The sequence below is a fragment of the Pleuronectes platessa genome, chromosome 11, assembly GCF_947347685.1.
Source record: "Pleuronectes platessa chromosome 11, fPlePla1.1, whole genome shotgun sequence".
Classification (NCBI taxonomy): Eukaryota; Metazoa; Chordata; class Actinopteri; order Pleuronectiformes; family Pleuronectidae; genus Pleuronectes; species Pleuronectes platessa.
The window spans coordinates 21,807,187-21,824,710 of NC_070636.1; the positions used below are offsets into that span (position 1 = coordinate 21,807,187).

General features: G+C 42.1%; 2 protein-coding genes across 6 annotated transcripts; both read left to right on the forward strand.

Moving 5' to 3' along the window:
- The first annotated feature begins 565 nt into the window (after nucleotides 1-565).
- LOC128450434 (alcohol dehydrogenase 1) lies at nucleotides 566-16,939 on the forward strand. Of its 5 annotated transcripts, XM_053433871.1 has the most exons (8): nucleotides 566-719; nucleotides 1,157-1,258; nucleotides 2,853-2,997; nucleotides 3,454-3,541; nucleotides 4,312-4,413; nucleotides 4,552-4,734; nucleotides 4,939-5,071; nucleotides 13,375-16,937. In XM_053433871.1, the coding sequence occupies exons 1-6, from the start codon at nucleotides 702-704 to the stop codon at nucleotides 4,631-4,633; spliced, it is 537 nt and encodes a 178-aa protein (XP_053289846.1). In that variant the 5' UTR covers nucleotides 566-701; the 3' UTR covers nucleotides 4,634-4,734; nucleotides 4,939-5,071; nucleotides 13,375-16,937. The 5 variants fall into 5 exon arrangements, with proteins under 5 accessions (XP_053289846.1, XP_053289848.1, XP_053289849.1 ...); XM_053433873.1 differs by lacking the exons at nucleotides 4,939-5,071; nucleotides 13,375-16,937 and having other exon boundaries at nucleotides 4,194-4,413; nucleotides 4,552-4,599; XM_053433874.1 differs by lacking the exons at nucleotides 4,312-4,413; nucleotides 4,552-4,734; nucleotides 4,939-5,071; nucleotides 13,375-16,937 and adding an exon at nucleotides 3,629-4,158.
- On the forward strand, nucleotides 9,105-12,272 carry LOC128450487 (uncharacterized). Its single transcript, XM_053433970.1, has 2 exons — nucleotides 9,105-9,231; nucleotides 9,694-12,272. Exons 1-2 carry the CDS (start codon nucleotides 9,105-9,107, stop codon nucleotides 12,270-12,272), a joined length of 2,706 nt encoding a protein of 901 aa, XP_053289945.1.
- Nucleotides 16,940-17,524: the final 585 nt, after the last annotated feature.

Here is a 17,524-nt window from a genome sequence, read left to right on the forward strand (position 1 = left end):
TGTTAGATATTAACAGACAGGCTCTTTAAAACATAACCTGAAGCCCCAATACCCTAGTTGGTCAATAGAATAATAAGCTGGAGGCAAGGTTCAGGCTCCTCGGCCTTGGAAGTAATGCAACATTACTACTGTGGGTTACACAAGCATACTCCTCAGTACTCAAATGTGCTTTGGTAGATGAACTGTTTAATACATTTGTGTCGTTTCTTTTTGATGAGGCAAACCAAATAAGAAAATATGCGCCCCTCAATCTCTACTACAATCTCCCACACACTGTGTCAATGTATTTTTGCATGAACGGTTTCAAAAGTTTTGGTTTGCAGTATTCTTATAAAACGTTTTAGTAAGAATTATCATTCATCAGCCTATTTCACTTCATTTACAACTAAGAGTTAAATCCTCTCCATAATGATTGTTTCATTTTTAGCTAAGCTTATTATTACGTATTATATATATATAGTTTTTATCTAATGAATAAGAAACCCGTCTTTATTGTCCTCACCTCTTCACATGTGGTGTCCGGATTTTGGTGTAAGGAGCTGTTATTATGCTGGTTCTTATTTGTCTTGGTGGTTTTTGACCATGAACGATGTAGAATCAGCAACATTCAAAGTCCAAGCTAACAAATAACACAGTGTGTCTCTCCTGCTGGGCTGCAGTTGTCTTTACTCTTCACCAATTCTCTCTCACTCTTTGCAGAAATGGACACAGCTGGCAAGGTAGGTACATTATTCTATATGGGACTTTGAGGTTCAACTGTGATGTTTTCACAGTATTGTCAAGTCAGGCAAGAAACCAAACATAAGAAAACAATGCAACAAACCTTACATTCATACATTTATGGAATAGTGTGTCACTGTGCCTTTTATCTCTGTGTATGTGATAAGTCAGAAGCTGTTAATTGGAATGGAGTAAAATGTAGTGCTCCCATGTGCAGTGTTTTAATGTCGTTCTCTTTGCTGATTCATGAATTATTGAATTGAAATCCACTCAGAATTATTATTTTCACTGGTATAGAAAGGTAAAATGTACTGGTGGTGTATATATAATATTATGCTAACTACAATTCTCTTGATATGATAAATTTATATATAGACAGGCTAAGACAGGCTGTGCATATTTGCTCGTTAGTTTATGCGGGGTCACTGTCCTCTAGGTCATCAAATGCAAGGCAGCAGTGGCCTGGGAGCCCAACAAGCCTCCGGTGATTGAAGAGATAGAGGTAGCCCCACCCCAGGCCGACGAGGTCCGCATCAAGGTGAGAAACATCCAGTATTAAGACACACGTACAGATAAATACTCATTGGACATTCCTTACACTTGAACACTCGTATGGGCTTTTGGAAGGACTAAGACCAGAGTGTATTCAGACCTACTGTCCGATTACAAGTGTACAGCTCTAAGCTTGTCTGGTAACACTACTTTGTATATCCTGAACGTGTCTGAACCTGTCACCACAAACATCTGTATGAATGTGGAATACATTCCTTTCCAACTATTAATCTTTCAGGGGTGGTTAACAGTTATTGTGTGGACTGACTTGAACATGTCTCACTCTACGTCCTCTGATAACCTACAGCAGTGACTGAGTTTGAAGTGCCCCATCAGGTATAACGTCATTCAAATATAATCATTAAAAATGTGTATGTTTAAACCACACATGTGAACAGTTATAAAGAAATTTGAGATACATTTGATGGAAAACATCTTCATTGCAGATGAACACGGTAGGATGGACTCAAATTTTCTAACTGCATTCTGCATCAGACACTGATAAAAAGCTCTGCACACAATGTCCAGGACCCAAACAATAAAAAAGTGACAGTACATGTAGGTCTATTAGAGGAGGACTCACAAATAACAGGGAATAATTTGGAACTTGCTGCGGAGCACTAAAACAGACCAAGAGGTCTATCCATTCCAAACAGGGATGTTTAGAAGTGCCAATAAACACATACGTAATTTCTGTTCAAGAAGATCAAACTATTTTTTAGCCAATCACACTAAACAGATTGATCCATTGTTGCAAGTGTGTGTAAAAACTGTCAGAGGATGGCAGCTGAGCAGGTGGTTCTGCATTGTGCCTGGGACATATTTGTTTTCACAGAGCTAAAAGAGTGTATCCCAAATAACATGCCAATGTGTTGCATTTATGTAATTAAGCTAATACCAGGTCTGAACCTGGTATATGATCCCACCCTCTCTGTATTCAGCGTAGCAGTTATGTTACATTACATTTCATTTAGCTGACGCTTTTATCCAAAGCGACACACAAACCCAGAACAACAAGAGTCAAGAAAGTACAATTTTCTTCAAGAAAGCTAAACTACAAAGTGCTAAATGTAAGTGCCATATAAGTGCGACTAAAGTGCTATCTATATATATACATATATATCCACTTAGGGCTGGGGTTTAAGGTTTGACCATTTCATGGATGTAGACTGGAACTGATCCGTTCGCAGCCCTGTACGCTAGTACTATAGGGTTAGAACTTAGTCTTTAACAGAATTGTAATAAAAGTCAAGCACTTTAACTCTTTAACTGGTTCTCTTTAACTCTCAAACACTTGAGTGAAAAAAAATCCTAGCTCATACAATTCAGAGTAAGACAAAACAGTACAAACTAGCAATATAGTTAACCTAAGACAGCAGATACACTAGTATTCTAGCAGAGAGCCTTATTTGAAGAATAAACTTAGCCTAGATCAAAGTAGTCCAGTAGTATGAAACCCCAGAGGTCCAATGCACACTTATGTGAACTCGATTGCTATGGCATCTATTAAGAACAAACATTAATTTTCTGGTCAATCAAAGAAGCATGTTTCCTTTTTTTGTAAATTCTCTTTTGTGCAGATTGTGACAACCGGGTCGTGCCATTCAGACCTTTACCACCTGTTTGAGGGCATGCATAAGGATGGCTTCCCAGTCATCCTTGGACATGAGGTCACTGGCATCGTTGGGCCTGGAGTGACTGAATTCCAGACAGTAACTAACTCAGGTTTCGATACATGCTCGACTTACTAGTAGCAATGCTACGATTAAAGCATTAAGCGTGCTACAAATTATGAATAATAAATCCCAGAAATAAGATGGATTTTTTGCTCTTTGGTTGTCATGTCTTGAAGGCAATGGGTTCTTTGAATGACTTTTGCTTAGATAGCGAAAATAAGGATTATTGGATTCTACGTTATGAAATACTTCGGTGAATACCCACCAGCACTGTGTAATGTTTTTTGAGCTTTTGTGCCTGTACAAATACGTGTATTATGCTTCACATAACCCTTTTTTCTGGTTGATACAAATACGGTTAGATTTTCAAAAGTCCATGAAGTGACGTTCAAAAATACTTCATCAATTTATGTCCATTATTAGGATACAAACATTTTTACATCTCGTTTATTTTGTGTGCTGACCTAGAATGTATTTGACATGACAAATGTATTTCTGATTTCAGGAGACAAGGTGATTCCTTTGTCCATATCCCAGTGTAGAGAATGTCGCTTCTGTAAGAGTCCCAAGACCAACCAGTGTGTAAAAGGATGGTGAGCATAACTTTGCAAACAGAATAATAGAAACCAAAAATATAATAACCATTTGTTTACGCAGTAACACAAATCTGTATTTGCTAGGGTTTCGCCCAATAATCGGATGAAGGGAGTATCCAGTATGAATAATGTACTTTTACAGAGCACGAGTACCATCTGAGTAAAATGTGTTCAACAAAGCCCGGCGCTCCTCTCTCTTTCACACACACACACACACACAGGCATTTTAAAATACTGCGTGTGTTTATTCAATGAAGTTTATCAAAAACTTGTTCTAAATAGTTCTCTTACTCTTGTAAACAAAAACTTGACCTGAAGCTCAATCCAAGGCTGTTCTGTAAATAGTTTTCTAAGAAACAATAAATATGGCAACTTCTAATCAACCCATATCCATGTCAGGCTTAAAATACCAACTTCCGGTTTACGCCCGACCACTTCCGGTTTTAGTCCGGTACAGATACAGATTATGGTGTACTCGCTCATCACTAACAATCATGTTAACACATTTTCACTCTCACATTATGTTGGCACAACAGAAAATGCTATGTGATGACAGAACATTTGTTTTTTGCCTTATTGCTCATTTAGTCAGAAACTTCTTAGTCCCAGAAGCACGGCACAAATTCAAAATCAGAATTTCTCTATTCAGTGCTAATGGTCGTCATGACGTGATGGCAGTTGAAGACTCCAGGTTTACCTGTAAGGGGAAGAAGATTCTGCAGTTTATTTGAACCAGCACCTTCTCAGAGTACACTGTGGTGAACCAGGTGGCTGTGGCTAAGATCGACCCTGCTGCCCCTCGGGAGATTGTCTGGCTCCTTGGATGTGGAGTCTGCACAGGATTTGGAGCAGCAGTTAATACTGCTAAGGTGTGTGTAGGTTTTACAGGCCAACATGGACATGAAATCCTTCCAAACTATTACAAATGACAGTGGAAATGGAATTAATAAAATGTTGCTCCACTGTATTCAGGGCTACCATGTTTACCAGAATTTTTGTCACTTTAGGTGGAACCCGGCTCCACGTGTGCTGTGTTTGGCCTGGGAGCTGTGGGATTGGCCAAAGTGTTTGGAGCGACTGACTACGTGAATCCCAACGATCAAGATAAACCTATCAGCCAAGTTCTCGCTGAGATGACTGATGGAGGAGTGGACTTCTCTCTGGAATGTGTTGGGAATGTGGGAGTCATGGTGAGGCAGAGAGATACAGATATGATTTATGACTGGATCAGGAAGGATCATTATATTCAAGACTATTTCTTTAGAACTTTAACTCACTTTAGCATTAGAAAGTTTAAGTTTTATGAAAGCCCACATTTAGTCAGCATTTCTACTCTGAGAATTTCAACCCCCATTGATACTTGCCCTCTGACTTTGTTCTATTTTTACATCTAGCGAAGTGCTTTGGAGTCTTGTGTAAAAGGCTTGGGTGTCAGTGTGCTGGTTGGCTGGACAGACTTGTGAGACGTTGCTGTCCAACCCATTCAGCTTATCTCTGCATGCACTTGGAAGGGTACTCTTTTTGGAGGTGAGACACATCTCAGTCAGACTTGACCATCCATACTAATTCAAACACGACCTTCACTGTCATTCTGGACAAGTAGTCTTACCTTTCATGAGTACATGAAAGGAGATATAGATTCATAAGAGAATAAGAAAAAATTTGCTTAAGATTAATCTGTTGCCAACGCTAAAGGGAATAAAGTAACAACAAAAAGGTAGATATCCAGGTTTCAGGTGAGGAAGGCATTTCTCATAGATATCAATAGAAGATTTGTGTCGGAGCAGAAAGTTTATGCATCTTCCGCCGCGCACTAAAAACACATCTCTTCCGACTATACCCTGTGTAGGAGCCATTTTTTATGTTGTGTAGGTATTTACTTTTCCACAAGGGTGCAGTATTGTTTCTTTTCCTTTCTTTTACCCCAGAATCTGCCCCAGCTGTTAGAGATCAGGAGAGCTGATTAGTTTGAGTTGAGTGGTGGTGGGAGAGACACAGTTTTTACACGACAGCCAGAGAATCAATAGAAGCTTTTTGTTTGTCAACTTGCCTTATTCTTTTTGTTGAAATAAACGGGAACCTCACCCAAAGACATCATAACCTTCGCAACCTTTCTTTTTTATTCACTCTGGAATCGAGTTAAGAACCATCCCAAACCACCATCAGGTGACAAGTTTTGTTTTTTGAATAGTCACCACACAAGTAAAAACTGTTTGCCCTGGATGGAGGACAAGTAAGGAGCTTTGCCTTGGATGGAAAGAGGCTGCTGTGTGGATCAAGAGGAGGCCATGGAGCTTGCAACCCCTTCCCCCTCTTCACCAGACAGAGCCAGATGAGAAAGGTAAAGGAAACAGCAGACAATAAAACTGCACGAACAAAGAAACTGAGCCTGTTTGAGTGATTTAATGGAACTGGACTGTGTTGATGCATTGGATTTTGGAACTGGATGTCATGAATGTTGATGAATGGAAAAGGTAATGAAAATGGAAAGCTAATTGGAAAATGGAGGAAAATGATCATCACCTGTGAATGACTGCTATTGTCTGCTGACGTCACATGTTGACATATTGACAGTGTGGAAATGGAGAAAAATGCTGATGTTGAAAATGTTATTCTTGAGGAGCGTGTTGCAAAAAGTGATGTTGCAACTGCAAACAGTGATGTTGCAAAACTTGAAGAACGTGCTGTAAAAAGTGATGTTGCAAAAAGAGAGAGAAAATTAACTGCAAAAGGTGTTTCATTACTAATCGAAAACCTACAAAAGAACCGGAAGTTAACCTTGAATCAAGCATCCAAAATCAAGTTGCAGATCGATGATCTGTTATCTGTCAAAATAACAACTGATTCTTTGAGCAATGTTAAAAATCTTATAAAGGAGTTTAATAAACTGTGTGATGCTGCTGCTGAAACTCATGATGCATTGATGGAAATGCCACTGCCTGAAGAAGAATGGAAAAGGCAGCAAACATGGTTTGAACAGAAATTTAAAGCAAATGAAAAGTTCATTTGTGATGTGTATAAATGGTTGAAGGATGCTCAAACACATTGTGACAAAGAGTCTGTACTTCAGGAGGATGAGATTCAACCAAATGTTGACCAGGAGGATGAGATTCAACCCAATGATAGTATTTCAAATGTTTCCCCCCTTGGAAAAACACGGGTCTCATCTAAGTCTAAATCTTCGTCTAAATCTTCCATCACAAGCTCTGCATGCTTACGAGCAAAAGCTGAAAAGGCAGCACTAATCCAACAAATGGCTGCTCTGGAGAGGAAACATGCACTGGAGGCTCAAGAGGAAAGATTGAAAAGACAAAAGGAACAACTGGAAATGGAAACCCAACTAGCTGCTGCTACAGCTAAAATAGCCATACTGGAAAGCAGTGTGGTGGGAAGTGGTTCTACACCATCCGATGGAATGGACTCATATTTCAATAAAGCCACAAAATCAAAAATGGAAATGTCACAAAGGTCAAAGTCAGAACCAGTGCAACAACCACCCTCACAGCAACCACCCTCACACCGGCATGATGCACGCCCTAAGGAAAGAAAATCTGCCCAAACACAACCATGGGAAACCCTCACTTCAATACAACCCATGCAATCCCTACAAAGACCACCAGGAGGCCATACAACTGTCTTCAATTCACTGCAAGGTCACAGGTCAAGCAATGTTTGTACCACACCACAAATGAACACAAATGAAAATAAAATACAGGACATTGGCAACATTATGCAGCGACAAACAGAAATCACTGCTCAGCTGGTTCAACAACAACACTCAGCATCTCTTCCACCTCGAGCAATACCCATATTTGATGGTGACCCTCTACAGTATGGATCTTTTATCATGGCCTTTGAGCAGGGGGTTGAAAGAAAAGTCAATAATCTCCAGGACTGCTTGTACTACCTAGAACAGCACACCAGGGGGCAGCCTAGAGAACTGGTCAGAAGCTGCTATCACATGCCAAATGATCAAGGCTATCACAGAGCCAAGTATTTGTTAAAGGAACACTTCGGCAATGAAATGAAGATTGGGGCAGCTTACATGGAAAAAGCTTTAAGTTGGCCACCAATAAAAGCTGAAGATGTTGCCGCTCTTCAAACATACATGTTGTTCTTGAGAGGATGTTGCAACATGATGGAAAGTCTACAATATATGGCAGAAATGAATGTACCATCAAACCTGAAACAGCTTGTGATGAAACTGCCCTACAAATTAAAAGAAAGATGGAGAGCAGCTGTTTGTGACCTACAGGAGAGACGAGGAAGTAGAGTTTTGTTCTCTGATTTGGTCAACTTTCTGGAACATCAGATCAAAATTCTCTCTGATCCTGTTTTTGGTAACCTACAAGACACACAAACTGCTACACTTAAAGGAAAAGCTCCCCCAAGATTTCCACCCAGGAATAAAAATCCAGCAACTGTGGCAGCTGTAAACACTTCAGCAGGTATAAGGTCTGCACCGCTCTACCATGCCTTTTCTTTATCAAAAAGCAAGACTACATCATGTTGCATATGTAAAGAGGATCATGCAATAGAAGATTGTGTACATCTTAAGAACAAAGTGCATCGTGAGAAACTTGATCTTTTAAGGCAAAGTGGTGTTTGTTTTGGTTGTCTAAAACCAGGTCATATCAGCAAGAGCTGCAAAAAACGTCTAACATGTGATGTATGTAACTTCAGACATCCTACAATGCTTCACAATCCAGCTAAATTCAGAACATTTGAACAGTCAAACAACACTGTTGTCCCTCAGCAGACCTGTGCTCACACTGGGGCCGGTACACAGAAATGTGTTCTCTCAATTGTACCTGTACAAGTAAAGGTTAAGAATGGAAACAAAATTTTGACCACTTACGCTTTCCTTGATCCAGGAAGCTCAGCTACCTTTTGTACAGAACGCCTGATAAGACAGCTGAACATGGACAGTATCCAAACACACATCTTCCTGCGAAATATGGGACAAGCACACACTGTAAAGACTCATGTTCTGACTGGACTGGAAGTAGCTGGTTATGATGACAACAGGTTTCTAGACCTACCTGAGGTTTACACTCAACAAACCATGCCAGTTACAAGAAACAATATTGCGACAGAAAAGGATCTCAGAAGATGGCCTTACCTGCGAAAGATTAAAGTTCCCGAGCTTGAAGTTGGAGTGGATTTGTTGATTGGCACAAATGCCTCAAAGCTTTTGGAGCCTTGGGAAATCATTAACAGCTGTAATGATGGACCCTATGCTGTTCGGACCCTATTGGGGTGGGTGGTGAACGGCCCACTTAAAGGAAGTGGAAGTGATACAGGGAAGAATGGCTGCCCTACTGTCACTGTCAATAGGATCTCCATTGATAAAGTGGAACAGTTGTTAATCACACAATACAACCAAGACTTCAATGAAAGGTCATGTGATGACACTTTAATGTCAAGAGAAGATATGAGGTTTCACCACATTATGGAAAAAACAATTCGTCTTGAAAACAACCATTATTGTGTTGATTTACCTTTTAAGGATGATGATGTCATAATGCCAAACAATCGATGCATTGCTGAACAACGAGTCATGAGTTTGAAAAGAAAGTTTCAGAGGAACAAAGAGTATCATCAGGAGTATGTGCACTTCCTTAATGATGTTATTAAAAGTGGCTATGCGGAGCAGGTGCCTCAACAGCAACTGAACGGAACTGAAGGTAAAATCTGGTACATACCACATCATGGGGTGTATCATCCCAAGAAGAAAACCCTGAGAGTTGTATTCGACTGTGGAGCAAGTTTCAAAGGCACATCTTTGAACAGCCAGCTGTTACAAGGTCCTGACCTCACAAATTCCCTCTTTGGTGTTCTTCTGAGATTTAGGCAAGAAGCAGTTGCCATCATGACTGATGTTCAAGCTATGTTTCACCAAGTCCAAGTTTCTCAGAAACATGTTGATTTTCTCAGATTTTTGTGGTGGCATAATGGAAATGTAATGCAACCGTTGGTGGACTTCAGAATGAAAGTTCATATATTTGGAGCAACTTCATCACCGAGCTGCGCCAATTATGCGTTAAAGAGAGTTGCTGATGACAACACGGCTCATTACAGTGACAAAGTGTTACAGACCATCAAACAAAATTTTTACGTGGACGATTGTTTAAAGTCTGTGTCTTCAGAAGAGGAAGCTTTGCAAATGGTACAAGATCTCACTGCTGCATGTGCCAAAGGAGGCTTTCAGCTCTCAAAGTGGATGAGCAACAGTCGAGCAGTTCTTGCCAGCATCCCTGAAGAAAATCGTTCCAAAGCAACCAAAGAGCTCAATTTGGATAAAGACAACTTACCTGTTGAAAGAGCTCTTGGATTGCACTGGTGTGCAGAAACAGACATGTTCATGTTCAAGTTTGCACTTGAAAATCGTCCATGTACCCGCCGTGGAATCTTGTCAGTGGTTAATTCTATCTATGACCCTCTTGGTTTCTTGTCACCATTCACACTGCCTCCTAAGCTGATGCTACAAGAGCTGTGCAAAAGAAAAATTGGTTGGGATGACACAATACCACAAACCTTTCTGCAGAAGTGGACACAGTGGCTGACAAATCTGCATAAATTGTCACTGTTAAAGGTGGAACGGTGTATCAAGCCGAAGAACTTTGGAAAGGTAAGCAATGCACAGCTGCATCACTTCTCAGATGCTAGTGAGTGTGGATACGGCGCTGTTTCTTATCTGAGATTGAAAGGCATCTCTGATGAAGTTAACATTGCTTTCATGGTTGGAAAGTCCAGAGTCGCCCCCATGAAACAAACCACAATACCAAGGCTTGAACTCACAGCTGCTGTATTAGCTGTCAGACTAGACAAGATGATTACAAAGGAGCTTCAACTGGAATTGGACCAGTCAGTGTTCTGGACCGACAGCACGACGGTGCTTAATTACATTTCAAGTGAAACAAAGAGATTCCACACATTTGTAGCGAACAGAGTGGCTGTCATAAGAGAAGCTACAGAGGTGGCCCAGTGGAGGTATATAGGCTCTAAACAGAACCCCGCTGATGAGGCTTCAAGAGGACTGTCAGCTGATGATTTTCTGAAATGTGAACGTTGGCTCAAAGGACCAGAGTTTCTGCTGACTGAGGAAAGGACCTGGCCAAAACAGGAGGTAAACAAACCTGCCGTCAGCTTGGATGACCCCGAGGTCAAACAAGACCTCACAGTTAATGCTTGTGTTGTTGATGATGCATCCAATACTATGAACAAGCTTCTAACCTATTTTTCAGACTGGGAAAAACTCAAAACTTCAGTCGCCTGGTTTTTGAAGTTTAAAGACCTACTTCAACAGCTAAGGAAAAAAGGTAAAACATGCAACAAAGGACATCAACACAAAGCAAAGATAAATGTTCAACCATTGACACGGGATGACTTACATAATGCAGAACTGGAAATTGCACGCCTCTGCCAACAGCAAAGATTTCACAGGGAAATCTCCCTCTTGGAGAAAGGAGCATCATCTGTGCCAACCAACAGTGACATCTACAGGTTGGATCCCACACTCCAAGATGGGCTGTTGAGAGTAGGAGGCCGCCTGAGAAAAGCATCCATGCCTGAAACAGTAAAACATCCAATAATTCTGTCTAAAGATCAATACATATCCAAACTTATCTTACAACACATTCACAAGCAAGTGGGTCACGCTGGACGTAATCATATGATATCTACACTTCGAAAAACCTACTGGATAACAAATGCAAACTCAGCCTGCAGGAAAATCATTGCTGATTGTGTTACCTGTCGTCGTCTTAAAGGGAGAGTTGGAGAACAGAAAATGTCTGACCTTCCAGCTGAAAGACTCCTGCCAGACTTGCCACCGTTTACTAATACAGGCGTGGATTATTTCGGCCCTATTGACATCAAAAGAGGTCGCAGCATGGTCAAAAGGTATGGCGTAATCTTCACATGCATGACCAGCCGGGCAGTACACCTTGAAGCAGCCCACTCACTGACAACAGATTCATGCATAAATGCCATCCGACGGTTCATGTGTCGACGTGGGCAAATCTCCAACCTCAGGTCAGACAACGGCACCAATTTTGTTGGAGCTGAAAGAGAGCTAAGGGAAGCTCTTAGAGCCCTGGATCACAACAAAATTCAAAGTGCTTTGGCAAAAAGAGGAATAGCATGGACATTCAACCCTCCTGCTGGATCTCACTACGGCGGAACATGGGAGCGGATCATTCGCCTCATAAGAAAGGTGCTGTATTCCATTGTCAAACAGCAAACCATGGATGATGAGAGCTTTTGCACTATTCTTTGTGAAATTGAAGCCATTCTCAACAGTCGCCCAAAAACCGAACTATCCGATGACCCTAATGACCTGGAAACACTTACACCCAACCACATTCTTCTGTTGAAGGCCAAACCCCTTCTTCCTCCTGGACTTTTTGATGATAGTGATATATACATCAAACGAAGATGGAGACAGGTACAGTATCTGTCAGATTTATTTTGGAAGCGGTGGGTAAGGGAGTATCTTCCACTGCTCCAAGAAAGACAAAAGTGGACAAAGCCACGAAGGAATTTTTCTGTGGACGACGTTGTTGTTATCATGGACCCTTCTGCTCCAAGAAGTTCATGGCTGATAGGTAAAGTGACCAAAACCTTTCCAGACAGGAGAGGTGTTGTCCGGTCAGTTCAGCTGAAGACCAAGACAGGCTTTCTGGAGAGGCCTGTCACCAAGCTCTGCATGCTATTGGAGACATAAAGATTGTTATTAAAGACTGATTTATGGATTGACTTATGAAAGAAAGAAGATTTGATTTATGGACACCGACTTCTGAAAGAAGAAGAAGAAGATTTGCACACACACACACTCTTTTTGGCTCCTTTTTGAAATATGTTTATATAATTGTAGTGCACACCAACACAATTATGGGGCCGGTGTGTAGGAGCCATTTTTTATGTTGTGTAGGTATTTACTTTTCCACAAGGGTGCAGTATTGTTTCTGTTCCTATCTTTTACCCCAGAATCTGCCCCAGCTGTTAGAGATCAGGAGAGCTGATTAGTTTGAGTTGAGTGGTGGTGGGAGAGACACAGTTTTTACACGACAGCCAGAGAATCAATAGAAGCTTTTTGTTTGTCAACTTGCCTTATTCTTTTTGTTGAAATAAACGGGAACCTCACCCAAAGACATCATAACCTTCGCAACCTTTCTTTTTTATTCACTCTGGAATCGAGTTAAGAACCATCCCAAACCACCATCAGGTGACAAGTTTTGTTTTTTGAATAGTCACCACACCCTGAATAAACGTTTGAACTAACAATTTAGTATAACTTAAATGGCACTTACTTATAACACTTTGTAGTTTGGCTTTTTGTAAGAAAATTGTACTTTCTTGATTCTGGTTGTTCTGGGGTTGCACCCTTATGGCTGAATGTATTTGTAGTAAGTCGCTTTGAATAAAAGCTTCAGCTTAATATGATGTAATGTAGAAAATACCCTGAAATATCATCAGAACCTCATTTGTTAAAGAATTAGCCTTAAGGACAATGGATTTTAGTTTTTGGGGTTACATTATTGCAAACAAGAAAACACTCAACAGATAAACAAAAATGTATTGTGCATGAAATAATGAACATGACACTGTAATTCTGGCATTTCCAACCCAGGATTAACCCGCACACAACTGTAGCCTCACAAACTACATACCATACTATCAAACTACAGAAGTCTAGTTCCACTGGCTCAGATAGAGCCACTCCCTCTTTTGGAAAAGTATTAATAAAGTATCGGTATTGACACATTGTTTGTATTGTGACACTATTTGAGACCAAAAAACACCATACCTCTCTACTCTCCATGCAGACTTCCTGCAACTGGTGGTGAGTAAAGAAGAGGTTCCCCCTGAGCAGCAGCATTGGAGCCCTCTGGCGGACCAGGAGGACCCAGAGCCCCTCCACATTAAAGAGGAACAGGAGGAACCTTGGACCAATATGGAGGGAGCGCAGCTTCAACAACCGGAGGAGGCTGATATCAAGGTCACATTGACTCCATTCGCTTTGAAGAGTGAAGAAGATGAAGAGAAACCTCAGTCGTCACAGCTTCATCAGAGTCAGAATGAGGAGAATGGTGGAAGACCAGAACCAGCCAGGAACTCAGGTCCTGATGAATATTTACAACCAGCTTCTGAAGACAACACTGAAGAATCTTCGGAGACTGAAGACAGTGAGGATGATTGGATGGAGACCAGGGAGCCTCAGTCTGGTTTGAATATAAGAACCAACAAACAGCCTTTAAGGCATATGAGATGTAAAACTGATACGAAACTCCATGTAGACTTCCTCCAACTGGTGGTGAATAAAGAAGAGGTTCCCCCTGAGCAGCAGCAGTGGAGCCCTCTGGCGGACCAGGAGGACCCTGAGCCCCTCCACATTAAAGAGGAACAGGAGGAACCTTGGACCAATACGGAGGGAGAGCAGCTTAAACAACCGGGGGAGGCTGATATCAAGGTCACATTGACTCCATTCGCTTTGAAGAGTGAAGAAGACGAAGAGAAACCTCAGTCGTCACAGCTTCATCAAAGTCAGAATGAGAAGAATGGTGGAAGACCAGAACCAGCCAGGAACTCAGGTCCTGATGAATATTTACATCCAGCTTCTGAAGACAACACTGAAGACTCTTCTGAGACTGAAGACAGTGAGGATGATTGGATGGAGACCAGGGAGCTTCAGTCTGGTTTGAATATAAGAACCAACAAACACCCTTTAAGGAATGTGAGATGTAAAACTAATAAGAACTCCATGCAGACTCTCTGGAATTGGTGGTGAGTAAAGAAGAGGTTCCCCCTCAGCAGCAGCAGTGGAGCCCTCTGGCGGACCAGGAGGACCCAGAGCCCCTCCACATTAAAGAGGAGCAGGAGGAACCTTGGACCAATATGGAGGGAGAGCAGCTTCAACAACTGAAGGAGGCTGATATCAAGGTCACATTGACTCCTTTCGCTGTGAAGAATGAAGAAGACGAAGAGAAACCTCAGTCGTCACAGCTTCATCAGAGTCAGAATGAGAAGAATGGTGGAAGACCAGAACCAGCCAGGAACTCAGGTCCTGATGAATATTTACATCTAGCTTCTGAAGACAACACTGAAGACTCTTCTGAGACTGAAGACAGTGAGGATGATTGGATGGAGACCAGGGAGCTTCAGTCTGGTTTGAATATAAGAACCAACAAACACCCTTTAAGGAATGTGAGATGTAAAACTGATAAGAAACTCCATGCAGACTTCCTGGAATTGGTGGTGAATAAAGAAGAGGTTCCCCCTGAGCAGCAGCAGTGGAGCCCTCTGGCGGACCAGGAGGACCCAGAGCCCCTCCACATTAAAGAGGAGCAGGAGGAACCTTGGACCAATATGGAGGGAGAGCAGCTTCAACAACTGAAGGAGGCTGATATCAAGGTCACATTGACTCTTTTCGCTGTGAAGAGTGAAGAAGACGAAGAGAAACCTCAGTCGTCACAGCTTCATCAGAGTCAGAATGAGGAGAACAGAGCGGACGGTGGAAGACCAGAACAAGCCAGGATCTCAGGTCCTGATGAATATTTACAACCAGGTTCTGAGGACAACACTGAAGACTCTTCTGAGACTGAAGACAGTGAGGATGATTGGATGGAGACCAGGGAGCCTCAGTCTGGTTTGAATATAAGAACTAACAAACAGCCTTTAAGGGATTTGAGATGTAAACCTGTTAGGAAACCATTTAGTTGCTCTGAGTGTGGTACACGATTTAGACAAAAGTCTGCTTTAACGAAACACATGATGACTCATACAGGAGAGAGACCATTTAGTTGCTCTGAGTGTGGTTCAAGATTTAGACAGAAGTCTGCTTTAACGAAACATATGATGACTCATACAGGAGAGAAACTATTTTGTTGCTCTGAGTGTGGTACAAGATTCAGCCGAAAGTCTGTTTTAACAAAACATATGATGACTCATACAGGAGAGAAACCATTAAGTTGCTCTGAGTGTGGTAAAATATTTAGAAAAAAGAACCATGTGGATTTACATATGATGACTCATACAGGAGAGAAACCATTTTGTTGCTCTGAGTGTGGTACAAGATTTAGCCAAAAGTCTGGTTTAACGAAACATAGGATGACTCATACAGGAGAGAAACCATTTAGTTGCTCTGAGTGCGGTTAAAGATTTATAGCAAAGAACCATATGGATGTACATATGATGACTCATACAGGAGAGAAACCATTTAGTTGCTCTGAGTGTGGTACAAGATTTAGAGGAAAGAACCATATGAAGAAGAATCAGAATCATAAAACACGGGACGAGATGTTAAAACTGTCCATTGTGCCAATAGATGGTATGCTCTCACATGATTTGCCGTGATGTTGACAGAGTGGCATGGGAGGTGTATTTCTTAAACTGGGTTAAGATGTCAATTTTGGGACACATCCTCAGTAGTGTGCCTTTGAATCAGTGGGTGTTTCGGCCTTAAATCACTAAACACTCTCATCAAAGGTGGCCAGCTAAAGGGTGATCAAGCCTTAGCTTGTGTCCCATGCCCAATTAAGATTTCCCACAGGACTATGCAAGGCAGGGGCGTCCTCTTCCCTGAGCCAGCCTTACAGCTGACCGCATACCTCATATTCCCTCCTCAAGTTGGAGGGATCTGAATTAAGTTCTCAGGTGGGGATGGGGGGTCATGAAGTTATAGCCCAGCCAGGGTCCTTCTGTTTGATCCAGATCCACTGGCTGCCTCTTTCAGCTGCTTGAGAAACTGCTCTGACGGTCTGTCGCAGAGCCTGTCCATGGATTCCAATTTCTTTCAGCAACTTGATGGTGGAAGAAGCCACGAATCCTCTGCATCCCACTTCAACTGGCCAGACTTTTGCATTCCAGCCACGCTGAGTTGCGTCTGCTGCCAACTCTGTGTAACGCAGTTTCTTACGCTCGTAGGCCTCTTCAACAGAGTTTCCCACGGGACTGTGAGCTCTATGATGTACACAGCCTTTCGTGAAGGAGACCAGAGTACCATGTCTGGCCTAAGGTTGGTAGAAGCAATCTCAGGTGGAAAAATTAGTTGCTGGCCAATATCGACAAGCATCTTCCAGTCCCTGGCCATGGCTAGGTGTCCAGTTTCTGGCTTCGTAGGAGGATGCTTGGGCCTTTTCTGTCCCTCCCGAATGAATGTTGTTGTTTTGACAGGATTGCTTGTTTTTGGAGGTAATGAATTGGTTGCACTCCTCTTGGTCTCAAGTGCTGCAGCCAGGCTCTTGAGGACCTGATTGTGCCTCCAGGTGTAGCGGCCCTGTGAGAGGCTGGTCTTGCAACCTGTCATTATATGCCTGAGAGTCGCTGGAGCTGGGCAGAGGGGGCAGGTCGGGTCCTCGCCATACCATTGATGCAGTGTTAATTTCGTTGACGAAGACTATGACGAAATATATTCATTAACGACCTTTTTTCCATGACGAAGACGAGACGAAGACGTAACGAAAACGAATCTTTGAAAATAAAAACTATAACGAAATCTATTTTAATTTTCGTTGACGAGACGAGACGAGACGAAAATGTTGGTGGTTGACTAAGTCACAATAATTTTTAAAACATCATCGTATCAGGCCGTCATGAAGTATCAGGAGCGGGCGAGTGTGTGTGTCTGTGTATGTGTGTGTGTGTGCGCCCCAGATAGCGCTCCGGTCCGTAGCTCCGCCCCCCGCCTCGCGCACTCGCTCAGAGAGACACAGTGAAAGCAGAGCGCGTTCTCGTGGAGCAGCCTCTCAGTGACCGACTGCTTCTTAACTTTGGAAACAGTGAAAACCAGAGTTTCTATGGTCTCAGCTGCTCAGAGATCAGTCTCAGCTTCTTGATCAGAGCAGAAGCTGCAGTTGGTTTGTACCGATGTTCAGTTTCTGTGTCCGGCTCCAGTCTGACCTGCTCTCCCTTTTTGTTTTCACATTTAAAATTAAATATATATTTTTAAGCTATTAGGCTGCAGCTATATGTTTTTAT